This window comes from Mycotypha africana (assembly GCF_025528875.1).
Source record: "Mycotypha africana strain NRRL 2978 chromosome Unknown BDF20scaffold_14, whole genome shotgun sequence".
Taxonomy (NCBI): Eukaryota; Fungi; Mucoromycota; class Mucoromycetes; order Mucorales; family Mycotyphaceae; genus Mycotypha; species Mycotypha africana.
In genome coordinates this window covers 2,787-28,350 of record NW_026515738.1, presented here as the reverse complement: position 1 = coordinate 28,350, position 25,564 = coordinate 2,787, and the positions used below count along the sequence as shown (strand labels likewise).

At 37.5% G+C, this 25,564-nt stretch overlaps 10 protein-coding genes across 10 annotated transcripts; all 10 read left to right on the top strand.

Annotated features, from left to right (window-relative positions):
• Positions 1 to 2,903: 2,903 nt before the first annotated feature.
• On the top strand, positions 2,904 to 5,040 carry BDF20DRAFT_206080 (uncharacterized protein). The gene is made up of 5 exons (XM_053074918.1): positions 2,904 to 2,957; positions 3,053 to 3,256; positions 3,322 to 3,566; positions 3,629 to 4,251; positions 4,327 to 5,040. Exons 2-5 carry the CDS (start codon positions 3,230 to 3,232, stop codon positions 4,671 to 4,673), a joined length of 1,242 nt encoding a protein of 413 aa, XP_052931248.1. The 5' UTR covers positions 2,904 to 2,957; positions 3,053 to 3,229; the 3' UTR covers positions 4,674 to 5,040.
• A 243-nt stretch (positions 5,041 to 5,283) lies between these two features.
• Positions 5,284 to 5,442, top strand: BDF20DRAFT_793951 (uncharacterized protein; the record flags this gene model as incomplete). The annotated part of the gene is made up of 1 exon (XM_053076239.1): positions 5,284 to 5,442. A coding segment is annotated over one exon (159 nt), but the record flags the coding sequence as incomplete, so codon positions are not given.
• Positions 5,443 to 5,521: 79 nt separating this feature from the next.
• On the top strand, positions 5,522 to 5,815 carry BDF20DRAFT_829010 (uncharacterized protein; the record flags this gene model as incomplete). The annotated part of the gene is made up of 1 exon (XM_053078285.1): positions 5,522 to 5,815. A coding segment is annotated over one exon (294 nt), but the record flags the coding sequence as incomplete, so codon positions are not given.
• A 1,230-nt stretch (positions 5,816 to 7,045) lies between these two features.
• Positions 7,046 to 8,606, top strand: BDF20DRAFT_917291 (uncharacterized protein; the record flags this gene model as incomplete). Its single annotated transcript, XM_053084547.1, has 3 exons — positions 7,046 to 7,270; positions 7,335 to 7,675; positions 7,757 to 8,606. The coding sequence occupies 3 exons, from the start codon at positions 7,046 to 7,048 to the stop codon at positions 8,604 to 8,606; spliced, it is 1,416 nt and encodes a 471-aa protein (XP_052931245.1).
• Positions 8,607 to 9,519: 913 nt separating this feature from the next.
• On the top strand, positions 9,520 to 9,884 carry BDF20DRAFT_839887 (uncharacterized protein; the record flags this gene model as incomplete). Its single annotated transcript, XM_053079330.1, has 2 exons — positions 9,520 to 9,626; positions 9,653 to 9,884. 2 exons carry the CDS (start codon positions 9,520 to 9,522, stop codon positions 9,882 to 9,884), a joined length of 339 nt encoding a protein of 112 aa, XP_052931244.1.
• Positions 9,885 to 12,008: 2,124 nt separating this feature from the next.
• On the top strand, positions 12,009 to 13,263 carry BDF20DRAFT_991673 (uncharacterized protein; the record flags this gene model as incomplete). Its single annotated transcript, XM_053085355.1, has 4 exons — positions 12,009 to 12,187; positions 12,340 to 12,478; positions 12,612 to 12,971; positions 13,010 to 13,263. The coding sequence occupies 4 exons, from the start codon at positions 12,009 to 12,011 to the stop codon at positions 13,079 to 13,081; spliced, it is 750 nt and encodes a 249-aa protein (XP_052931243.1). The 3' UTR covers positions 13,082 to 13,263.
• Positions 13,264 to 13,503: 240 nt separating this feature from the next.
• BDF20DRAFT_839885 (uncharacterized protein) lies at positions 13,504 to 14,251 on the top strand (the record flags this gene model as incomplete). Its single annotated transcript, XM_053079329.1, has 3 exons — positions 13,504 to 13,606; positions 13,638 to 13,883; positions 13,983 to 14,251. 3 exons carry the CDS (start codon positions 13,504 to 13,506, stop codon positions 14,249 to 14,251), a joined length of 618 nt encoding a protein of 205 aa, XP_052931242.1.
• A 268-nt stretch (positions 14,252 to 14,519) lies between these two features.
• On the top strand, positions 14,520 to 14,970 carry BDF20DRAFT_839884 (uncharacterized protein; the record flags this gene model as incomplete). Its single annotated transcript, XM_053079328.1, has 2 exons — positions 14,520 to 14,594; positions 14,659 to 14,970. The coding sequence occupies 2 exons, from the start codon at positions 14,520 to 14,522 to the stop codon at positions 14,968 to 14,970; spliced, it is 387 nt and encodes a 128-aa protein (XP_052931241.1).
• A 1,039-nt stretch (positions 14,971 to 16,009) lies between these two features.
• BDF20DRAFT_898608 (uncharacterized protein) lies at positions 16,010 to 17,225 on the top strand. The gene has a single exon (XM_053082626.1). It carries the CDS (start codon positions 16,492 to 16,494, stop codon positions 17,125 to 17,127), a length of 636 nt encoding a protein of 211 aa, XP_052931240.1. The 5' UTR covers positions 16,010 to 16,491; the 3' UTR covers positions 17,128 to 17,225.
• A 3,758-nt stretch (positions 17,226 to 20,983) lies between these two features.
• Positions 20,984 to 22,166, top strand: BDF20DRAFT_991669 (uncharacterized protein; the record flags this gene model as incomplete). Its single annotated transcript, XM_053085354.1, has 3 exons — positions 20,984 to 21,098; positions 21,225 to 21,534; positions 21,974 to 22,166. The coding sequence occupies 3 exons, from the start codon at positions 20,984 to 20,986 to the stop codon at positions 22,101 to 22,103; spliced, it is 555 nt and encodes a 184-aa protein (XP_052931239.1). The 3' UTR covers positions 22,104 to 22,166.
• Positions 22,167 to 25,564: the final 3,398 nt, after the last annotated feature.

Genomic DNA, 25,564 nt, shown 5'->3' with positions numbered 1-25,564 from the left:
CAAAAGGACCATTTTGAAGAGTAGTTAACGACAAAAGTGAAAGTCATCTCAATAATTGCAGGACAGGATTGACAAGCAGTTGAAGGCCGAAGCCGAGGTCTTAGACGATATAACGGTAGCTGTGTGCTTAAAAAATCACGTAATAAGCGCCACCGGCAAGTAACGACCTTCTAGGAGAAGCCTATAGCCCAAAAAACTTTCAGAACCGAGGACGGCAAAAACTAGGAGGCAGATATAAAGCAGCAAACCATCCATCTTAGACTTACTAAATTTATAATTCTCGAAACCAAACAGCTACGCTACAATAAACCTTTCGTTGAAGTCATTATTTTCCATTCTTTTTCTGAAAAAAATAGCTTATATTGATAGTTCAAGCGTTGTTCAGATTTAATACAAGACAACCCTATTTTATGCAATTTCCACACAAAATTTTTGATACTATGAATACAGATCGGAAGATCCGGTAACCGTCGATAACGAAATGCATCAGCCGCGTACCATAACAAAACGAGCCCCCGTAGAACAGAACCCCGAGTTGCTTAGATAACATTTCTTCCAGCTTGGCTTCAGGGCCCAAGCGCGGTATATGATTGTAAACCCTAAGTGAAGATATTACAAAGGGGGGTGGCATCCTACAATCCCGCATCCTGAAACATCCACCAAGTGTTTACTGAGTTGGTTACCGGAGAGTACTCTATTTTCGCAAGGTATTGATTGTCTTTGAGCATCTTCACATATTTTTACGATTATCGTTTGACTACCGCTACATATCTTCATTGTCCATAATCCTTACCAGTTATTATAGTCCAAAATAATCAACATGATTAAGAATATGTAGATGTTTTATTCTAAATCCTTTTAAAGCTTTAAGGACCAAACTAATAGCGTTTAGAGATTCAGTATAAAATAGCATATATGAGTTGTTATCACCTACCTCTGTTTGATGAATGACATGTTCTTTATTAATGTAGATGTAAAGGAGCGAAAGACAGGTGATAGTCTCCTGAAATAAATTTTCCCACTTTTAAGTCATATCTGATGGTTTTGAGAATTTCGAAGCGTTGTTTAGCGCCTAAAAAATAATTCTCACGTGTTGATTGCTAGACAGATGGAGCTTTTCAAACGTCTATCAAATACTTAACAATGTATTAGTTTACACTTCTAAATGACCCCATCTCTTTTTACTCACGCTTACTAAATGTAGATGGTTGTATCATTTACAGTATGAATATCACAATTGGGAATGAACAGGAATTCAGAAAGAATATCGACGTCACTAAAACTAAAAAAAAATAAAGTCGCTATTTAAATTGATGCCGGATGATTGGCTGAAAGTTTAATATGTTTAAAGAAATCTTTTATTACCCAATGAGCACCAAAAATTGCCCAGGGCAGATCCTAAAGTTTCTATAGTATAGATTATATATTGCAAAAAACCCCTTTGGGAGCAAGGGTAAAAAAGGATTTAATCAATTGCTGTTGTGTGTGAGTGCTGGATCAACCATTGTAATAGAGCGAAGCCTAGTGAGGAGTCTGGTGGAGGGGATCACATCCAAGAAACAAATGATCGAGTTCATAAAGAATGTGGCAATGGATCTAAAATTGATATTGGCATCATCAGACGTTAATGTCTCTGTAAGCGTTGTATAGCATATTGTTTTGTCATGATGGTGGTGGGATAATGGAAGCAGAAATTGGAATGACCACCAGGTAGCCATCCGAGACGCCATCGGATGCAGAGGCTACGCTCTTGAGTGTGAGTTACGGTCTTTACACTTTAATTGGAGACATTATTCTGAAGGTCAGTAGACACTCTTCAATTGAAAGCGACACTACGTTTAAAGTACTACGGATGTACTGGATAATTTAGCGCGACATAGTATTAGCAATAGACACAGGGGTTGTGGCTTTTGAGGCTTTATTAATGGATCGAATGAATTGATCTACGCGTTAAACTGATCCCATAACGGTTGTTGTCCATCGTAAGAAAAAATAGATGCTGCCAAACTTGAAGCATTTACAGGAAAAAATAAGTTTGATGCCTTTCCTTTGACTTTCATCATCTTCTTCTTCTATACTTTATCATTCCTGTAAGCTATTACTTACCATGTAAAAAGCCAAAATCTTGCAAAAAAGTGAATTGGTGGCAGAATTGGGGCAAATGACCAAAGAGAATAATGACAGAATAGCCTTTTCTAAACGAAGAAAGAAGAAGATAAAGCGAGAGAAGTAAACGAAATTAGCGCAAAGAAAGCTAGAGAAGGGTCTTAAATGACAAGCACATCATCCCCTATCTGCAGAAAATATTGTTAGTATTCATGTTTTCCACAGCAATTCCGCAAAGAACAAGTGGAAGCCTGGCCCCTTCAGTGTAGGCAACACTGAAAAAGCCCCTCTGATTGTATTTTGCAATGGCATGTTCGGGAAATCTGCCGTACCCATCAAAGGCCACAAAGCTGGCGTCGTTGGAGTTCTTTGATGTGCCTTGAAGCGAAGAGAGGCTGCTGGCGATTTACTGATGATAACAATTGATGAATACAAAACCTCTCGAATATGCAATAATTGCCGTTCCAACAATCTTGAAGCATTGACAACTGTTCCGACCAACGGAACCTTGCCTGCAAAACCTGCTCGATACTATGGAACCGGGACGTCAACGATGCTAAAAACATGTTGGCAATTAGCGTTTTGATCTGGCAGTCAACGGAGTTTTCTAGAAAACCAAAAATGTCACTCGCATCAACCACTTGACAAAATCCTACCAATTTGCCAGCACAAAACTGGTTTGATTCTTTAAAGGTAAGGCCTAGGGCTCTGGTGGCTATGGACTTCTAAACCTCCACTTTTACTTTGTCTGTAGTGAAATGTTTTAGTCGTCTCCCATTACGAGTAAAAAACACTGTAGCCCCAAACGACACGCTCAACCATTTGTCAACAAACGGCCAATCATTTTCTAGGTAGCGTTATTTATTGCCAAATTTATTTATTTTTTCTCAAAACGGACAAAAATTGACCAGCCGCACTGTATAAGAAACGGTTTTTCTTTAATCAGGTCTTTCATTCATATAATCCACACAAAAAGACATTTAATAATTATAAAAAAAAAAGCTGGATATGTCAGTGTCTTGTTTTGGACAATTATTTTTCTGAGTATCATTTGGTTTGCTTTTTCTGTCTTTCTTTTTTTTTGAAGACGCTTTAATCGCAATTGAAAAGATCAACTACACTGATGGGCTCGTTTCTGTCAAAGCAGCAGGTGAGTGATTCAGCAACCTTATTTATGGCCGCACAACCACTCATTATCGACTTCATTTTAAATAGATAGATTCTGATAACTATGAAAAGATATTGTCAGAGCTGGATACTGAAATTCAAAAGCTAGAAATTAAGCTATCAGATATGAAGATAAATGGTCGAAGAATAGGTGTTTTATGGATCATATATTCAACATTATTGTGGATCATTTATGTGATATACTACTTGTATACTCTAAACCCAAGATACCGTTTGCAAACTGTGGAATATCCCTTCTTCAATTTGACGCCCATATTCTTAGGCCCTTTATGGTAAAACATATAATAAGCAACCATTGTGAATGTAAAGGATTTTTTACTGACTATACCGGCAGTATCTATTACATTCGGAAAGGATTAAACTGGACTTATCACAAAAGACTCGCCCACCTGGACATAGAATTGACGACGTTACGTAAAAAGCAAAAACTAAAAGTCGAAGAGCTAAAAAAGAAGACATCCTATTATACAACAAGGCTGTTGTTGGAAAGATATGATAGTAATTTTGAAGGATATAATAGAATGAAAGAAAAAGAAACAGCTGCTAAGCACCAACAAGGAATTCATCTTCAGCCAAAACATAAGCAAAAGCAGCAGCAAACAGCATCCAAACCACAGCAGTTGCAGCAACAACAGCTTGTTGCAAATCAAAACCAACACAATGCAAAGCCGACACTGTCATCCAAACTTCAATTAACACAGCAATCCAATGACCAGCAGCAACGACAGCAGCATTTCAAATTTCAGACTATTCCAAATAATAATGTTGCCCAACCAACTATACCGCACAACCTAAATCACTTTTATCAACTCAACAAGCAACAACCACAGAAATGGTATGATAAATTGATTGATGCGCTTGTTGGGGATATTGGACCAGAAACAAAATATGCACTGATTTGCATTCATTGTTACGCGCACAATGGGCTCATATTACCACAAGAGGTCGATACCATACGTGAGTATACAATATATATAGAACGATTAGAATGCAAAGGCTCGACTAACAGTGTCTGTATTTTTTAACCAATAGAATACACATGTCCTCATTGTCATCAATTCAATCCTTCACGTAAATCAAGAAAGTTACATCCAAATGGACCAGTACTGCCTTCATCAACACAACCGCAACCGACAGTTTCATCTACCACCTCCGTAAATACCCTAGCGCCTGAAGCATCATCTCTCATACTCAACTCTTCCGTGGCAGGGTCGATAAAACGCGTACAACCACTCAATGCTTCTAGTAATCAATCTCTGAAGGAAAATGATTTACTTAAAAGCGGTATGAACGAAATGGATGGGTCAGACCTCATAGCAAAAGAAAGCAAAAGTGATACCTTTAGAACAGCATCATCATTACCGACAACAAAGGATTGAGTGTACAGCATAGATTGATATTTAATCGTTTTACTATCACTGTAGAACAAAATATGTTATAACGAAATAAAACATCACTTTAAAGAGTTGAAGTGATATTTCTCAACTTGGTAAAGAGGCCTAGAAGTTAAGCAACAGTTGGGTAATATTTTGGCTACTTGCGTACACGAAAAGTTTTTTAAAATTTTGGAAGAAAGTTTCAAAATAAATCAGAAGGGTACAATGGAATCACTAGCAGCGGAGGGTGTTGTCGTTCAACTGATGATGCTTTATATGAGAACAAGTATTGTAACGGCAGTCACAGCTTGGGGATTATAAATGACTTTATTCTTCAAATGGCAGGTTATCTGCAACACCAAGCATTATCAAAACGCTCGGCCTTTGTACAAAAATCAACAATGAGATAAAAAGAGTTTTATAAATTATGATTATGGTATTTCCATACCTCCTATAATATATAAACACGAATTAGACACACCATCGAACACTAGACACGTTATTATGATCATAGAATCACATGCCGTCTTGTATTTTAGAGCCACATATATAATGCTGCATTCTTATTGTTTGAGAAATTAAGGAACGAGTATTTAACCACTTTTTTGTTCCTCTGAAAGGACCTAAATCATTTAAGACTCTTGAAACAGTGGACGGTACACAGCACGAGACGTTCAAAAACGCATGCGTAGCACTTCATTTGATTGACGATGGGGAGGAATGGACAAAGTGTTTCAGCGAAGCGGCACAACTTACGACTAGTGGGTTATTATTGTTAATGCCGTTGAAAGAGCTTCAACTGACGTAACTATAGATAATACTTCTACTAAGTCGGTCTTCTTCATTCACAGCCCTGCGATACCGGGAAGACTTTCGGAGGTCACACATTATATCATTACTTCCGTTCGAAGGGTAAATTTGTGCTCTGTGCTGCTTCGTCGGAAATTGCTACTCTGTTACTGCCTGGTGGAAAGACTTTGCATTTCAGATACCTATCAATAAAACACCCTATTCCACATAGTACATACCAAAGAAAGGGAGTATTGCTGAACTTCTCCGTCAAAGTGGCCTCATCATATGAGATGAGGTCCCAATGCAATATAAGCATTGTTTTGAAGCAGTGGTTAGCACTCTACAAGACGTGATGAACAGCAGTGAAATGTTTTCCAAAATAACTGTGGTGTTCAATGGAGATTTTTGCACAAATCTTTCCGCGTGGTCGTCAAAGATGAAAGACCAGCCTTTATAGCAACATCAATCAAGAGCTCATATGTTTAAAATCATGTCACTGCTTCCTTGAAGCATAACAAGAGAATTCAAGACAAAGCACCAACGATCAGGATTTCAAGGTTCTTGAGCAATATGTCATATACCAATCACTATCAGATCAAAAGATTGCCCTTTTTGAATTACATCTTCACAGAAGACTGTTTACACGATCTCATAGATAAAGACAACCCTGTCTTCATCTTAACGGATCCGTCAACGTACAGCCGTTTGTTCAATGAAACAGCAATTTCAACTGCAAGAAACAACGTTATGGACAGTATAAACAGAACTATGCTATCCAGAGAGAAGGTTTCATTGTTCGCTGGTAATTCGGCTAGATGTTAGAGAAGGAGAAGAGATTTCGCGACTTCAGATGATACCCGAATATTTGTATAGTCTAGATGTGTGGTGATGCTGCTCGGAAATTTGAATCCGGTTAAGGACTAGATAACGGCACAAGACTCTAATCGTACAGAGTATCAAGCATTAATCACTTAGCATTAAGGTTGTCGGTCAAGGAAGCAACAGCTTAGAAGCGCTTATCACAAGAATAACATTGGTGACATCGAAAGGCAATCCTCCATTTGTACTCACCGGGAAACAGTTTCCTGTTAAGCTCTGTTTTACTGTGCCTGTTAATAAGTCGCAAGGACAAAGCCTGACTGTTGTCGACACACGCACACCAGTCTTCACTCATGGTCAATTGTATGTTGCATTATTCAGATCAAAAAATACAAAAGCAATTTACTCATTGATCAATAAATAGAAAAAGTATCGACAACACCAATCATGCTGAACTACTTTTAAATCATTAGCTATATCCTTTTTTTTAAGATAAATCGCTTTTAAATTGTACTATATATCAGCATGGTGGGATTTGGGTTCCTCCTCAAACGGCCGCTCCGGCCCAAGGAACTAGATTATGGCGAGTGAGCGTAGTGAAAACAGGATGGCTAATGTCTGTTACAATTTTCTATTTTAGCAATCATTCATTGGTCAACGTGTCAGCATTTTCTGCATTAAAACAACCATTGATTTCCAGCCAATGCTGTAATATTCAAATACTTGGTTCCTCTGGTTTTTTTCATTTGTGTATTAAAGCTACAATGAATAGCAACAGTAGCTTAGACAGGGAAATCGTCATCAAAGTCTGCTCAACGTCTTTTAATAAGGCGCTTGAAGTCAAGACAACGTTAAACTCTGACATTGGAAGCTTGAAAAGAACCATTGAAGATATAGTTCCTAATCACCCCCCTCCAACTCATCAACGTCTAATATATTGCGGTATGATGTTGACGGACAACGACTATCTCAAAGATATCCTAAAAAAGGTATTTTAAAACAATTTGTTATGGTAATGGATAGTTGTTTTTCTGAAAAGTTCTTCCCTTATAGGTTGACAATGACATTCAGCCTACATTCCATCTGGTTGTTAAACCTTCTTTACAACGCAAATCTTCGACTGTTCGAAATTACGCACAATCTCAACAACATTCACTGCAAGAACAGCAGGCTCATTCTGCGGAATCTAGTGATATGGCGGCATCAGCTACTTGCTCAACATCCTCTGCAGCACAATCTCAACAACAAGAACAACAACCATTACAACAATCACAATTACCTCCACAGCAGTCTATGAACAATACTCCACAACAACAACGAATCCACAACGAAACACCTTCAATGTACCAACCTTCTTCATTACTACCTGGTGGATATCAGGTCATTGCTATCAAGTAAGGAACCATAACTACTTTGTCTATAGTGTTTAAAGGGGTACTTATTTGTATTTCTTTTTAATTTCAACATCCATATAGCGGTCAATACTATCTTGCACCTGTCTTAACCCCTGCTCAACCTCTGTCATCAATACAAGTCTTCCAACAGCCTCAGCCCCCGTCTCAACAGTATTCTTATGTAGTTCCCCAAAACCCACAAGTCCAACCTCAATATCAGCAACGTCAATTCAATTATATAAGACAATATATCAGTAATCTGTTTACCAACAATAACAACAATAACCAGCAGCAGCAACAACCCATTCTCGTACGACAAGGCATGTTAAATGGTGGCATGTTTCAGAGAGCTACGTCCATCTGGCTTGCTGTAAAATTGATGGTCATTCTTTTCATGGTTTGTCAGGGTGCTAGTATCGAACGTATCTTCATATTTCACACAATTGCCTTTATTTTCTTCTTATATCAAACGGGTCGATTGAGATTTGTTGTACGACGAGTACGAGCTGAGGATTTGAACATGAATAGAAATGGAGGAGTAGGAGGAATTGCACAGCAACAGCAGCAACAGCAGTATCAATCGCAAACAGAAACACGAGCAGTTGATGATAATAACAATAATAACGGTACTGATACAGTTTCTTCTACATCAGTAAATCACAACAACCCAAACTACAATAATTTACACCAAAGAAGAGCGACAGATGGCAGTGCTGAAGATGTTACAGCGTCATCCACATTCGTAGAAAATAATAGACATCAACCGCAACAGCAACAACGAGCTTTGACCGCATTAGACACGTGGAAAAGGGGAATTTACTCATTCTTTGCTTCGTTGTGGCCAACTTATGGTGTTGATCCACGCATTGCACAAGCATTTAATGATGATGATAACAACAACAACAACAACGACAATAATATTAACAATTAAAAATGGCTAAGAAGGACTGGCGATTTTGCCTTTTATAATTACGATAGTTATTTGCCGTTCAGTCAAAGTGTATAGTATTTAGTGTTTGTTACAGCATGTTATCATTATGTTAGTGCAATCTGGGTGGCAAAGGAAAGAATGTTTTTAAATTGTTTTTGCAAGTCTCTGAAAGGATCTTCTCTTTACTCCTTTGTCAGTCTATGTACCTGTTGTGGGATGTAAAAGCTTTTGGATCTGACCCGTATAGTTTTATCAATTTTTTGTAGTCTCTAGACAAACACCTCGACATACAGACACTGTTTAAATCAGACTATATGCGTGGATTAGTTTTATAATTAAAAGTTTTGAAGAGTTTTATTTTCTTATTTCATAGAATACTTAATTAGAGAGACTCACTTGCGACCATTTATAAAGAAAGGATCTCATACGAGACAATTATCCATTTATCTGTTGTACTGTTTTTCATATACAGGGTGCTCATTGTAATCAATGTAATCATTATATCGATCCATTATGATACGTAAGGAATCAAAGATGATATAACACCGTTAGGTCCTGCACTACAAATTTGATTATCAAATGCCACGGTAAATTTAAGCCTAAAGCGATTCTCACTTTGACTTTTTACTTGGCTATTAATAATGATTCCTTCCACTTTTTCCCTTTTTCTAATTTAAGTAGCCGTTGCCATTACGAACAACTGTTTTATTCTTGAGGTTGTTTCCGGTCACCATAAGGTAGCATAATCTTTGAAACAGCTATCTCATTTACTGCGATCAACCATTCAATTACTAAACAATTTATTTATTCCGCCACTATCTTAACAGCCCGAATTCCACATGAATTAACTGTTTTGATAACAAATAATGATCTCACTAGCATCCAGCTTTAAATTTATTATTCATGTTCAAAAATGTTTCCAAAAGCTCGAGATTACAATGCATGCTCTCTAAAATGTATATACAATGTTATTGATCATTTTCATTTCATGCTTGATATAATGATAAGTTATTATTTAAGGTAGTACGTATGATTTAATACTACAGAAATTCTCTGCTTACTCTGGTAGTAGCTATCCATTCGGCAGATGACAATCGGAAGTACTGTTATAGTGTATATCTTATGCCTGAATACGGTTTTCAACTTAATGATACAAAATTATGTCTGTGGTATACGATAATCTTTTGCATGTTCCTGATAGGAAGGTGGTGGTGGATTTGGATCGGATGTATCTGGAGGTCTGTAGAAAGTGTTATTTTCTGTATGCGCAGTGGTTGAGAACCTTGGTGGAGGGGAAGTGTAAGTTGCTGGATACGAAGCGTGGTGCGTAGGCGCCCCATTCATGTCTACTATCACATAGTTATCTGGCTGATTAGACTGCGGAGCTCGCCTTGCTTGAATATTTCTTCGTTTGAACAGCATTAGCAACGAAATAAATAGTAAAATTAAGCATATTATCCAAACTATATTATAATATAAAAACATTTAACGATATGACGTTGACAAATATTAATCAAAAAAATGCATGTAAAAGAGAAAGAAACAAAAATTCCCCTAATTCAAGACTTGCACCACAACTTTTATTTGCAGTTTACAGAAAGCTCAGATACGTTGTGTTGCCATTGGTCAACTATGAAATCATATAAAGAAATTCCATTTTTTAGTGCTCAGCAGTACGATCATGTGTGCCAATTCAACCCTTCTTCGTTCGTTCTGGTTCATTCGATGCTTATCCCATCCTAAACTTCATCTTCTAATTGGCGATCAATGTTGAGCATTAAACATTTGAAGTTCTCTGTGTTTTATTGACTTAACTAACCAGCGTTAGATAATTATTCGGCATGCTATTTTTGATATATTTTGCTATTGTTCGATTTGGAATTGTACGATACTCACCAAAAATAAGCTTATCGGGTGCAGGCAGAAACGATTACTGTATGCTCCACGACGACTTTACATTTCGCTTATTCAAGAGTTTTTGAATTGCGGCCTCAGTTAACATAACGTAAGGCACACGTTAGCTGCCAACATTTACGATTATGTTAAGCTTAAATGGCCTTAAATTAAGTGGAAGTAACCTGGTTTTATCTTATTCAACGTTAACTGAACCCGAGGATGTCAAAAAGAACTGCAAATTTATCCAGACTGTTCAACTTTCAGACTTCGACTTTCTACACTGTGTTGGACATAACAAATAAGGGTAACCTTCACTGAAGGAATCCCTCAGCTCTTCTATAAAGTTTCAAAATGTTGACGCTAAACACCTTAATCAAATTGCCTATCAGTGGTTGAACTTGAGCAGCCAAGATTTTCTTTTTTTGGGTAGGTGGGCAATAAACGACTCAAACTCTCTCAAAAAATGTCAGAAGTGTATACTATCTTTTTTTATTGAGGTTATACTTTAACATAGTTGCTTTAACAAGAAAATGAAAATATTTTGAATGCGTTACAGATGGAAATGATGAAGGGGAAGCGGTAGCATTAGTAACGTGATGTTGTGCCAATGCTCTTGTTGCGGGACTTGTCAATTAATTGATACAAAGTAGAGATGGGCAAGCGAGGTGGAGAAGGGACTATAGGCGATTTGAGCAGGTTCAAACTATTGTTCCAAAACGATGAGCTAACTCGCGCCAATGTACATAAATTCTTCTTTGTTGTCAATGCATCAAGGTTAGCCAAGGAGCTAGGAAAGGTAAATGTCGCTACTTCCACCATGAGATACAAATCTTGATACCGACGACCCAGATCAGGATTTAGAAACATCACTACTACGACGATTGGCCAACAGTGCCCTTTGGCCTCATTTGGCTTCAGCGTTTAGGCTGTTAGATAGGAACATTGGGATCTATCCCAGGCAATTTTGGTGCTCAATGGGTTTTTCAGTTTTAAAAAAATGGACGTTTTAAATATACCATGACATGAACTAGCGTATCATCTTGCATTTCTCTGGAAGCTTTGTTATCGGCGTGGTTCTGTGTTGCGCACCAATTCGGTTTATCGCCCTACCCTAACGACTCTTTGCTCAGAGAGCGTCGCTTAGAATATGATGCTGCCCAAGACCTCACTTTCGTCATTTTGCCTATAGCTTAAACGCCTACAAGTATTCATTAAAAAGCAAGTAGAACCGACGAACATTCAATAAGCAGTCTAAATGCGTGTACTAATGAGAATTTCTATGAGATTGTGGTTTAAGATAGTGGTTGGTTAAAGGAATTGATGATAAACAAATTGGAATATTTATTGTCATAATTGACTAAATTTCAAACGCAGACCTTTGATTAAATAAGATTATTCTTTTAATCGCCATTGTGGTGGGGTGTGTCAAGCCCGCGTATTTTATCTATGACTAATTAGAACGTGACAACTATATGAAGATCAAATAAACCATCTCAAGAGAAAATGATGGCATACATGGAAACATTGAGTCAAACACGGAACAAAACATCAATGATGTGGTCAATGCCCCCGACAGGATGTCTGCTATCGAAAAGGAACATGCGTCGACAGGACAAACAAGTACCGATAATACGAAAAGGACAAGGCGCCCATTTATTTGTTTCCAATGAAATCAAGAAGGTCATGTAAAGAAAGACTGTCCCGGAAGAAAACAAGAACGCCTATATCCAGGATTTTCAGATGCGTTCCCTATGAGACATGCGGGCATGGGAAAGCGCCTTCTATCACAAAAGCTCGAGGACAACCCGGAAACAATAAACAATATAACAATTGTTAGAGATGCTAGTTCCATAGATGGTGTGAGCGAAAAGAAAACTGCAGAAAGAAAAATATTCGATCAGACTACAAAACCTGGAAAAAGCAAGAAACTTAGGCAGAGTAAAGCAAAAGCTTGCGGAGAAGTACCGCCGTTTATTGTAAGAAGAATGAATCGTAACTTCTCAATCATGGTGGACGATAACGACCAACTGAGAGAGTTGGACGTTAAGAAACCGTTATTAAGTAGCCATATCACTATACCAACCATTCGACTACTCTACTCCGGATAAGTATTGCCAGCTGCTTGGCGCGGAACCCACTACACAGAAGAAACTAGGTGCAACTGCAGGATTTTCAATGGAAATAGATAAAGACAAGCCTGACGTAAACAACATAATCGTAGACAATACCAAGTTGAAAGGCAATCCAGCGCAGCTTCCTAAAGTACAGGTCCTCGCTGAGATATACAAAGAGCATTTGAATTTCTTGATAGACAGTGGTGCTCTAGTATCAGTAGCACCCTTAAGTTTGGTAAAACGGCAACAGGAAGATATCACTTCGACCAATAAGACTCTTAAGTATGCCAACGGTGAGATAGAAATGCCTATCGGTAGCGCTAGCGTGAAGCTTTATTTTGGAAATGCATTGAAGGTGAGGCACACCTTTTTCATTGTAAATAACGATTGCAGCCCACGCATTATGGCATAGAGTTCATGTTGGATACCAATGCCCTGTGTTATGTTCTGACTTCTACATCATAAAACAATCTGAGAAACAATCCAGATTTACTTCCTTAACCAGCTATGGTGCACTGGAACAAATAAGATTTCATCAGTCACACTTCAACTTACTAGTAATCTAGATATCTCACAGTGGCGTTGTACAATTTATTAACAGGAACAATAGTACTCGGATGTCACTACTACTTTCTTAATTCCACTATAAGCTCAGTTCTACCTCGAATAAGTAGATTAGAGATAGTGCGGCGCAGCCGTTTTGAAACGCGTTTCGCGCGTTTATAAAAGAACATCCAAATTTTAAATCAAAATAAAAACGATAGAAGAACTCTTGTTCGGTCTCGCTGACTCATTTAGTCTCTACCTTGATGTGTTAATTTCTGATTTCTGATATCAAGAATATCACACCTTGTATGACCCACTGAAACAGACAATACGGTTTAGAAATGACGAAGGTGATACTCTATGCGAGGTTCCCTACTTCGTATAAGGACGATACAGATGGCTCTGAAGAAAAAAAGGCTGACATACCTGCTAGAGTTGATAATAGTTTAAGGAACGATGAAGTTTATTTGACCAGATTGGACATTTGAAGCCGGACAGTCGCAACTGCTAGGGCTGGGTCTTGAAGCAGCAGCTTCACAGTGGGCAGCGGACAAGGTACTTGTACCTGATGCTAGATTGTTAGTAGACGACAAGGTCTGCATGCTACCAGTGTTATTGACCAAGGGCGGTGCAAGCCATTATTGTTACATAACTGCTAATATGTTGATAAAGTCAGTCACCCCAAAGAAAGGCACACTTCGGGGAAGATTGACTGATGCAAGTACTGTCCAAGATGAAACGGATATAATGACATAGGTAGAAGAATTGGTAGACCATTTATTGTTTAATACTAAGTGGAGGAAGTTGTTTAAGCACCTAGCCCGGGACTTGGAACTAGTAAACAACAGATTGTACCGAAGACCAACCGATAATTATCCTTTTAAGCGGGAAGTGGTAAAAGCATTGGAAATTCTGGCCGTAATGCAACAACGCCATAATCATCTTCACTCTGGTCATCAAAGTGTAGAAGGACTTTTCTTTAAGTTGCTCAGAAGTACTACTCGGTCCGGATGCTACAATACGGTGGGGGAGTATGTAGCGTCATGTCATACGTGTCAGCATTACGGTCCCAGAAACACACCAACATAAATTGATGTGCATATCAATACAAGGCTCTTACTACTTTCAGTCATCTGTATAAGTATTATATCAAGCTTCCAGTTACAAAACAGGGCTATAACACGGCTCTCGTTATCATTGACAAACTCTCTAGATGGATAGACTGTTACTCATGCCCCAGTCAAAGCTCCACCAATATATGCCTCTACTTGTTCCATTGGATCTGTCAATATGGATTGCCGGTAATGGTCTACTGTGACAATGGCTCCCACTTCGACGCGGAAGAAGTGAAATCCTTATGGTCACAAATTATGGTATAAAGTTGCAGTTTGGTGTGCCTTATCGGCCGCAGGGCCAAGGGAAGGTCGAGAGGGTAAATGGTATAATCAAAAACATCATCCAAAATAATATATGTACATAGCTACTCTGAAGACTAGGATGTATGGCTGCCGGTGGCCATGTATGTGTTGCGCACGTCATCTAAGCGCGATCATAAATATAATCCGTTCATGTTGTTCTATGGTCGGCATCCTAGGCATATTCAAGATCTAGAAGATGTAATCTTACGGGAAGTGGAAGACGATAAATTGCTGAATTTTATTGTAGAGCGAATCGAAGAGTTGAAGGTGCTAAAATCACTTTATATCGTTATAGCAGTAGCTAACAATGAAAAGTATCAGCAAAAATTATTGACGCATTATAAGAAGGGGTTACAGAATAGGCGGTTCCCCTTAGTGATGTGGTTATGATGCCTTAGGCCTTTTATAAAAACATGGGAATGGTAACTCGCTGGTTTGGACCATAGCGTATTGATGAAATTGCATCTCGTCATGTCTACAAGATATCTGATGGTGGCGCTGTGTTGCCTCAGGTGTAACATGCTGATTAAATGAATTTATACTACTCTAGACCTCGAATCTCTGAGGAATTTGTCTTTTAATGTCAAACAGAAGAATTAGAAAAAAAAAAAAAAGAAAAAAAAAAGAGAGATGTAGTGTGGTGGGGTGTGTCGAATGTAGAAGGGCAGTGACCTGTGTATTCATTTATGAGTCTCTTCGAAGGTATAATAGCCGTAAAGCTAATAGGCATAAGTAATAAATAAATATGCTGCTATCCCGTGACATACAGTGACTCACAAAAGTGTGGCAATGTTTTGTGATTTTTGATTTTCTAGTTTTCCTTCCATAATCAATTACAAAAAAACACTCTTTTTCTTATTTATATTTGAAGTAGACTCTATTCGCTATAGTTTGGTGTGCTTTTCATTGTATTCGCTTCAGATTTACTGATTGTAACAGTTGTCATTGCTAAATGGCGAAATCTCGCCATTCACAGCATGATGATCATCACAACTTTTTGTGAAAAGAAAGAAAGAGTTTCAAAGTCAGCGAAATCAGGTTCCTGGTTTTATATTCATGTGAAACGCGTTTCTCTTCTTGCATTAAGTTAAATTGGAGATCAATCTGCCATTAGCCTCCATTAGCAAGCATCAGCGTAAAAATCAGAAGCATTTCTTACGTCAAGAAGGTGGATATTATAGCTCAACTCAATGCTAGAAAGTCATACAGAGCTATTTCGGCCGCTACTGGCGTCTCTACTTGGACCATTGGTCGAATCGCCAGAGATTCAAGTCGAGCCTAATGCGAAGATGGGGAGACCAAAGAAGATCAGCGATTTGCATGCTAGGCTGATCGCGAGATTTTTCTACACCGGTCAATATATAACCGTCGTGGATGCCTCCAGAAGCCTTCGTGCTCAAGGGCACGATATTTCTGCTCAAACGATTCGAGGGTGCTCAAGTCATCTGATTTCGATTCCAAGATCAAGAAATCAGCATTGCCATTGACTAATGAACGCCGACGCAATCGTTTGAGATGGGCAAGAGCTCATAGCAAGTGGACTGTCGATGACTGGAAAAAGGTTGTCTTTAATGACGAAACCAAAATTAACCGTTTGGGTTCGGGATGGTAAGACTTGGACTTGGGTAAAGAAAGCCTCACAACGTTAATTTCATGTACAAAGGAGGTGGCGGTAGCCTAATGCTATGGAGTTGTTTCACCCAACATGGGCCTGGGTTCATTGCTAAGATTGAGGGCGGGATGGACTCGAAGTTATATTGTGAAATCTTGAAAGGCGACTTTATGGAGACCCTCAAAGAACCTGTTGAAAATCCTATCTTTAACAAAAACGACTTTTTGTTCGCTAAGAATTCTAAATTCAATTTTTAGTATCGCCCTTATAAGAAAGTAACAGTACAACAACGTCAAATCATGCAAGTACCTATACCTCATGGATTACCGCATAAGTTCTGCTTGACAGAAAAAGAATGCCGACATATAAAAGTTCCGCTCTATTTTTCAACATTGACTGTGGAAAGCTGGGTGAATTGCAATACACTCACCAAGTTCATTATTGAAAACTCGGAAACCCAAGCTCCACGTAATGCAAACAAGGTTCTCGCGTCTTTCCTTGCAGATTTGAAGAATATCAAAAACAACAAGAAAGCTTATTTCAATTTCTTCAATTATTGCAATGACGTTATTGAATTCTATCAAAAAAGTGAGAAAAAGAAAGAATTCTATACCGCATACACAGAACAATACAATTTGTTCCAAGATAAGAAAAAGCAAGTCTACTTGGGAGAAAGGTCAACAAATTTATTGACTCAACGTGCACTCTTGCAACAATTAGACAACTTGGCGCAGGATATTGATGTTCTGGAAAAAAAACAAACAGATAAGCCTTCCATCAGTAGACATCCTGTGTCAAAAGAAGATAGCACCAAGTCAGTTTTGACACGAATCGTTGAGGCTGGTGTAGAATTACATAACAAATACGTTGGAGGCGAAGAGTTAACCAGGCAAGAAATTGACATAATTGTTGTATACGATCAGATAAAAGTATAAAGGAAAAGAAAACAAAAAGGAAATCAGTGAAGACCAAGTTATCTTCTTTTATTAGGTAGAATATTCTGATATAGAATTGAAGACAAAAACCATGTAGGAAAAAAGTACTTCTATTTATATTTGTGGATATTGTAAAAAACTTTTTCTATCGAGACTCTTAGGTACAAGATGACCTGATGATAAAAGAAAAGACATACCCAATTGTTACTGCACGGTTCATCATGCTATAGCGGTGCCTTGACCGATTGGATCGGTGACAGGAGGTAAGTGGGTTGATCTAACTAAAGGTTCCTTTGACCAGTACTTCAGCAGTTTCATTATAACTAACGTGACGGACAGGATAAACTATTCCTTAATTCTGCCGACGTCTACGTTTTCAGTCTTATTGAATTCTGTCAGAATGTAAAGGGTTAAAGTAAGGATCAACAAGTTAGAAGATAAAAGCTTAAGTAGATTAGATTTATGTATTGTGGTTTGATCTGCTACATAAAGTTATCTGATTTAATCAAATCCAAATACTATAATATCTTATTCCTAAATAAAGTCAATTACTCATCCAATGCTGTCTCGGATATACAGATGAAATATTCTTCCGTAAAAGAAAAGAATTGTTCTCACAAATCTATCACTCACGGTTATTCTAACCTTCATAAGGATCCGCAATCTCTTATTTCAGTATTATGTAATAATCCAAGAGTAATATGCTGTTGGATACAACAATAATGAAGTGAGTGGTTTTTTTGGGTTTTTTTTTTTTTTTTTTTTTTGGTGGAAAATTGGAGAACTTGAAACCAACTCTTCTTTAAATCATAATAGGATATCATTATCTCATATCCTTGATCTCGTTGACTTGAACAAACATGGGCAACTTCAAAGTATTTTTGAAGAAAATTACATAAAAGTCAACAATAAATATAGTAATATGTTTACACCAAGAAATTATGAGTTTGATCACCTCCTTGAAATTCACTATCGTGTCATTGCGTCCTTATGCAAAAATGACAACAGTTCTACTCGAGCAAGAGCATATATATTCAAAACAATAGGACACAAAAGAGAATATAAGGTGATCGACCAAATACTAGACATATTGGATGAAGAGAAATTCCTGCTACAAAACATCGCAGACATGAATCTGATCACCGAATCAGATATTATGGGTAAAATATGGATGCCATTGCTGAAAAAGGTGCTATTTATCAAAGATGACCTAGTGAGAATAAAGGTCCGGGAGACGATTACTCCACATTCCCAAGAAGCGAAAATGCTTCAATACGATGATAAGAAAAATATCAAAGCCTTCAAAGTGGATATCCGGTTCATCTTTGATAAAAAACGGGAAAGAATATGACGTGGGCGCTGGTGAAGTCGCGAGAGAAACAGCAGACAAAGTAAAATTTTGCACGATAAATCAAAGCTGCTTCGGGAAGGAAAGGATGTCTTGGACGCTATCCTTAAAACAGTGATTGTGGAAAGCGATGCTCAAAAAGCGATTGGACATGCCATACAAATCAAAGGATTATGTGCACAAGTCATTTCAGTTTATTTGTCAAATACCGGCCTGTATGTTGCTATGCCTATTTGCAAGATTTACTTCCCCACCTCCTTGCTGCAGTTAAGTGATTTCATTGATGGGTTGAAAAATGTGTTCCGTTTTGTTGACTTTTTGTGCGATAATGCGAAACTATATGAATCAGCCATCATATCAAGAAATTGAAGGATCTCGTCTATTGACTTTGATTACAACACGCAACAGCGTAAAATGCCGGCTCACTCACTACTCGGTTTAATCAAACCAACTTATTACAGTCCTGTAAACAACGACCGCTTTTATTCTGTGTTTGACCTTTTAAATACAGAGGAATTAAATGATACTCCTTCTCCCACCGATATAAAAGAAAAGGAGGTTTCCAATTCTGATGTGGACGAAAATGGTTGGATCATGCTCGATGATGGGAAATGGTTTCATCCCAAAACTAACATTACTTTAAGCAAAAGCCCTTACGAATATAATTAACAATATGCATAACTATTCAAAACAGTTTAAGTATAAAGAATTTAATAAAAGTTTTATTGTAGTATTATATAAACAATTAGGTATTCATATTCGTGCAACTCAGAGTTGGGTCAAATCTTATTATAAGAGATTCTGGTACCTAGTATTTTCTATGGTATTGTTAAGTGTAAATAGCACGTAATCAAGAAAAAGCTACGAGATCAAACTAGGACATCTTTATTTTCAATTAAGTTAAAAAGTATAAAAAATAAGAAAATTTCTTCTTCATATTGTGGAACCCAGAAACTGACAGCTGACTTAAAAGAAGGCGTACGACTTCTGAACCATAAAAGAATAGACTTCTCCCTTGTGGAGTTTACGCATATACCCGGAGTTGGTGGACTTGTAAAAGCATCCATGGCTTGGTCTATTGATCATGCAACTAACCTATTTTCCCGTGCTAACCATTATGTAGTACTGCTTGCAGGAAAATAGTATTAGTTAGGAAAATGGTATTCGTGCGTGGTATTCTTTTGATTGCGTGAACAGGTGTTGTATTAGTAAAGAGTGATTGAGCCTTTTTTATCTCCAACCATACTTTATTTCCGGAACAGGGAGCAGTACCGCGACCTACTATGTTCTGGTTGTTGAATTAATACAGTAATGGCTCATGTACCAGATTGAATAACAAAGTTGACAAAGGCTCCCCTTGTTGTAGTCCACGACATTGCCGCAAAGGCTTTCCCAAAAAACTGTTGATCGATACAGAAATGGCTGTTGTATTCAACATTATATTACTCTTGGATTATCACACAATACCGAAATAAGAGACTATGGATTCTCATGATGATGAAAATAATCTTGAGTGATAGATTTGTTAGAACAATTCTTTTCTTTTTCTGAATGAAAGACCTATTCTTTTATGGAAAGTTCTGAGTCATTGAGTATTATCTGGTCATAATACATCAGTTTCAGCTATAGATCCCGATACAATCATTTCGTAGACAGCAAACACAATAAGTCTTTATTAATAGCAGTAATTTTAGTTTTCTTTTCTTTTTCTTGAGTTTTGTTTTTGAAAGAGAAATAAAGACGGTGGTTTGATTTCGTTAAGCTTTCGTGTTTATTTTCTCTTGTGTTATTCTTTACCTTTAATCTCATAGTTAAAACTAGCGAATACCACAACCTCAACTGAACTCGCCTGCTTTTTATTGTGTCGATTTACCCTTTTTTTTGTTTTCTATAGTGATTCGTTGGATTGTATGTTTCAGATCCCCACTTTGCAAATCTAATCAAACCATTTACTGTCGTCTATTTGTCTGAGCGGCGTTGACTTCTTTGCAAAGCAATTTTTGCGCATGCTTCAAGATAGATCACCTTTATTTTTGGATTGTTTGAAACGTTTTTTGCTCTTGGGCAAACAATCAAAAGTATGCAATCTTTCATTTACCTCAAAAATTCTTTCAATTTCAATTTCTAATAGTTTTCCATGTTTATATTACTTTTCTTTTATAGAGCAAACAACCCATTGTCCAAGTTTATTCCCATTTTACTTGTGATTAACAATTAGACTCTTGCTCATACCCTGATTACTATTAATTGACAAAGCCAAAATGCACAGTTGCAACAGATGTCCCTTGGTCCGTCATCAGGTAGCTTTTTTAAATATACAATGCCTTTACGACAGTTGATAAACTTATTATTGTGCTTTTAAATTATAGATATAGGATATACTTTCGCTTGTTGCCTTTTTCACTTTTTTCTTCGGCACATTTGCCATTAAAAAGACATGAAGAAACATTACAGAAACAATGTAAGTAATCAACTTTTTCTTTTGTCCTATTTCCTATTATTATTATTATGGAAACTGACACTATCTTGTATATGTTTAGTGATCTCACTTTTTACAATTATGAAACTCTTATAAGCACATTGATCAAGCAAACAAAGTTAAATCTGCAAGTGAAAACCAAAGGTACGTATACAATTCAATAAATTGATAATAAATAGAGGGCTATAGTGTTTAGATACAGTAGATAGATATATAGTTTGAGTACTTTTACAGTATGGATATAATAGTATTATTATACAAAAATAAAAGGATATATAACAAATATAATTTACTGCGCAATTATAATGAGCCATAATTCCTGCTACGAAGCGTATATGAATGGTAGAACGCAAAATAATAGAATTGCATGCTTTCACGCAAAAGAATCAATTTGCACGTTTTCACGCAAGATGCGTTTTATCACGCACTGTTATAAACTGCAACATTTCTTGCAAAAGTGCACGTTTTCACGTCATACTATCTTTTTGCGAGTTTTCTCGCAAAGTTGCGTAAATCCTCGTACCACGCAACTCATTTTGGACTTGCGAGGTTTAGCGTTACGTTCACGCAACTTTGCGAGGTAACACACAATTTTGCGTGAATTTTAGGCAATCGGTGTACCAACTAATTCTAAGGTGTATGTAATGTCCTCTATAATTACCTAGGCCAAATATATGTAATTATTCACCTAAACAACATTACATGTATTTGTGGTATTTCCATACCTCCTATAATATATAAAGACGAATTAGACACACTTTCAAGCAATTGACTCGTTATTATGATCATAGAATCATAATAACACTTGTTACACGTCATCTTGTATTTCTAAAGTTGCGCATATAAAATGCTGCATTATTACTGGCTGAGAAATTAAGGAACGAGGACTTTTTTTTATTTTTTCTTTTCTTAAATACAAACATTCAGTTTGCTGTGAACGCTCCCCTCTCTGATTTTCAGTGTATGTTGTATCCAACAGCATATTACTCTTGGATTATTACATAATACTGAAATAAGAGACTACAGATCCTTATGAAGGTTAGAATAACCGCGAGTGATAGATTTGACAGAACAATTCTTTTCTTTTACGGAATAATATTTCATCTGTATATCCGAGACAACATTGTATTAGTAATTGACTTTATTTAGGAATAAGATATTATAGTACAGTATTTGGATTTGATTAAATCAGATAACTTTATTTAGCAGATCTGACGTGTTTGGTGAGATAATAATTACAATACTCGAGTACGTACAACCAGGTAGAGAATACATTCTACCACGGTCTATCTGTTGTATACGATAAGATAAAAGTATAAGAAAAAAGAAAACAAAAGGAAATCAGTAAAGACCAAGTTATCTTCTTTTATTAAGTAGAATATTCTGATAAAGAATTGAATACAAAAACCATGTAGGAAAAAAGTACTTCTATTTATATTTGTGGATATTGTAAAAAACTTTTTCTATCGAGACTGTGATATTCTTAAATATCAGGAGTTATAGTTTAATGAGTTTTATATGTAGAGACTGAGTGAGTCAGCGAGACCGAACAATAGTTCTTGGATGATTTTATTTTGGTTTAGAAATTGAATGGTCTTTTATATGAATGCGAGGTTAAACTGAGCTTATAGTGGAATTAAGAAAGTAGTAGTGACAACCGAGTAATATTGTTCCTGTTAATGAATTGTACAACGCCACTGAGATATATCTAGATTACCAGTAAGGTTGAAGTGTGCCTGATGAAATCTTATTTGTCCCAGTGTGCCTGGAATCTTATTTGTTCCAGTACACTATAACTGGTAAAGGCAGTAAATCTGGATTGTTTCTCAGATTGTTATATGAATTAGAGGTCAGAACGTGACATTACCCCCTTCCAGGTTGGAGCTATGCTTTCTAGAAGGTAAAGTAGTTCTGGAGTAGCGTTGGAGGAACGAGCCGAGTGTAGAACTTGCGAATGAAGAAGTGAACGTATGAGTGACTGTCATATTAATCGGGCTTTAAGTATTGATTTGGTAAACAACTTGAAAGTTTTTTGCTTTTTTTGTTTATCATACTGTTCGTAGCGCGCGATGTTATGAATGACGACAATGCGAGTAATGATGAAGGTTGAAGGCGACGAAATAACCGTTGAGCTTAGCAACGTCTTTTGCGTTTGCTAGAATTATTGGATATGCTCTGGTTTTTATGCTTATGATGTTTGTTACTGGATTTTTGGTTGGCGATAACCAATCCAGCTTCACTGTTGGGTGCTTCCAACTTGCGACGATCCCAGTATCTTTTGATGGGCGAGTAGTTGAAGAAGTTATTAGCTGGTTCCCAAGTATCGTGTGATTCATCATAGCCTTTCCATCTTGTGAGGTACAGATAGTTTCCAGGAGTGCCTTTATGGTTGAGTACTGCTTCGACTTCATAGGTTTCATCTGTGGCTGATGGTGTTTCTCGAGATATAACTTTGATATGAGAAGGAGGAACATCGGTTACAGCAAGTGCACCTGTGCCATCGGCGAGATTGTAGCTTCCACCTTGAGTCTTACGTTTAACAGTGTAGTTACCAGTATAGGGAGGCTGATCCTTAGATGTACGGTTTACGTTCTTGATAGTCACTTGGCTTCCTATAGGAATATCCTCAATAATGTTATGAGTTCGGTTGAATTTGTCTTCGGAAGCTTTTTGTGAATGTTTAATCTTTTCACGTATAGCAGGTAAGACAGTATCGTTAAATTCCTTGACTTTGTCGTGTAGCTGTTTTCTGGAGGCAGAAGTATTTACTTTATCGACAGTGTCTGTATAGTCCTTGTTTTCATTAGGACGTCTCGCAAACATTAGAGCAAATGGTTGTGTACCATGTATTGCTGTGTGCGTGTTATTCAGAGCTTCTTGGGTACTGTCAAGATATAAGTCCCAGTCATCAAGTTTACCTTGGATTTGTTTGTATAGATTAGACTTTGTCTTTGCAACCCATCTTTCGGCCAATCCATTTGCTCGTGGATGATAAGCTGTGATAAGCCTGTGGTCGATTCCAGATTGTTTAACGTAGAGGTCTAAGATCTTGTTGACATATTCTGTGCCGTTATCACTCTGGATGATTTTAGGGCGGCCAAACAAGGAAAATATGCTGCGTAATTGTAATGCAACAGTAATAGCGCTTTTATCGGGAAGAGCTCTGAGTACGCAGAAACGTGTGAATACATCAACGACGATTAAGATGTATTGGTTTCCGTTAGTAGATTTAGCAAAAGGGCCAGCAGTATCAATGCAAATGTGGTCCCAAGGAGCATCGGCGTAGATAGATTTTAGTGGATGATAGCCATGTTTTGCCAAGTTGAATTTTTGACAGTCAGGACAGTTACGGACGAATTTAAGAGCATCTTCTTTGAGATTAGTCCAGTGTATACCTTCACTATGTAGAAAATTAACAATGGCTTGTGAGCCTCGATGTCCTTCGAGATGAGCTTTCAATAGCACATCATGTCTTTGTTCTGGAGCTGGAGTCATAATATCAGCGGGCATCATCATACGAGTGGTAAGGATAGAACCATCGTCGTTGACAATTTGTGATGTGATTATGGTTTTAGATGGAGTTTTACCCCCTTCCAGCGTTCTTTCAGGTTCGAAAAGACGCGATAATTTATCTGGTAGGATATTTTGGATACCAGGTCGGTGGATCACTGTAAAGTCATAATCCAAGAGAGTGTCAAGCCAATTGATCATCATAGCATTAGCGATAGGCTGTGTGTGTAAGTACGTGAGAGCCTTGTGATCAGTGTATAAAGTGAAATGGCGACCCCATAGAAATGGATGAAACTTTTTAAGTGCGAATATGATGGCGAGTAATTCTCTGCGTGTAACTGGATAATTTTTCTCAGCAGCAGAAAGAGAGCGTGCCATGAAACCGATATATCGTACATGATTGTTGACAATCTGATATAGGACGGCGCCAATAGAATAGTTACTAGCATCGGTAGCAACGTAGAATGGGATTTGCAAGTTTGGATGATGGAGTATAGGTGCATGGACCAATAATTCACGGATGTGTAAGAAGGCATGTTCTTGTTCCTGAGTCCATAGTTTATCATCGAGTTTACCAGCATGTCGAAGTTTGTCCAATGGAGCAGATACTTCGGAGAGCTTGGGGAGATACTTGCGAAAATAATTTACTAGACCGAGAAAGCGTTGGATATCTTTTCCAGATATAGGTCGAGGCCAAGATAGTGCATTAGATACTTTACGAGGATCTAGACGAGAGCCATGGGCATCAACAGAGAAACCAAGCAAGTAAACACTAGACTGGGCGAAATGACATTTTTCCGGGTTAAGAATAAGATTTACATCTGTAAGCTTCTGGATAATTTGTTGTACGTGGGAGATGTGTTCTTCAAAGGTTTTGGAATGGATAATGATATCATCTACAAAAGCTTGTGCGAAAGTGAATTCACGTAAGACGATATTGATGACTCGTTGATATCTGGAAGCAATGTGTTTCAGACCGAATGGGCAACCACGGAAATGATATTGTTGACCTTCAAAAGTAAAAGTGGTCTTGATACGATGTGGTTCATGGATCTGAAAACGATGGAATGCTTGACGAAGATCGAGAGTACTGAAAATGG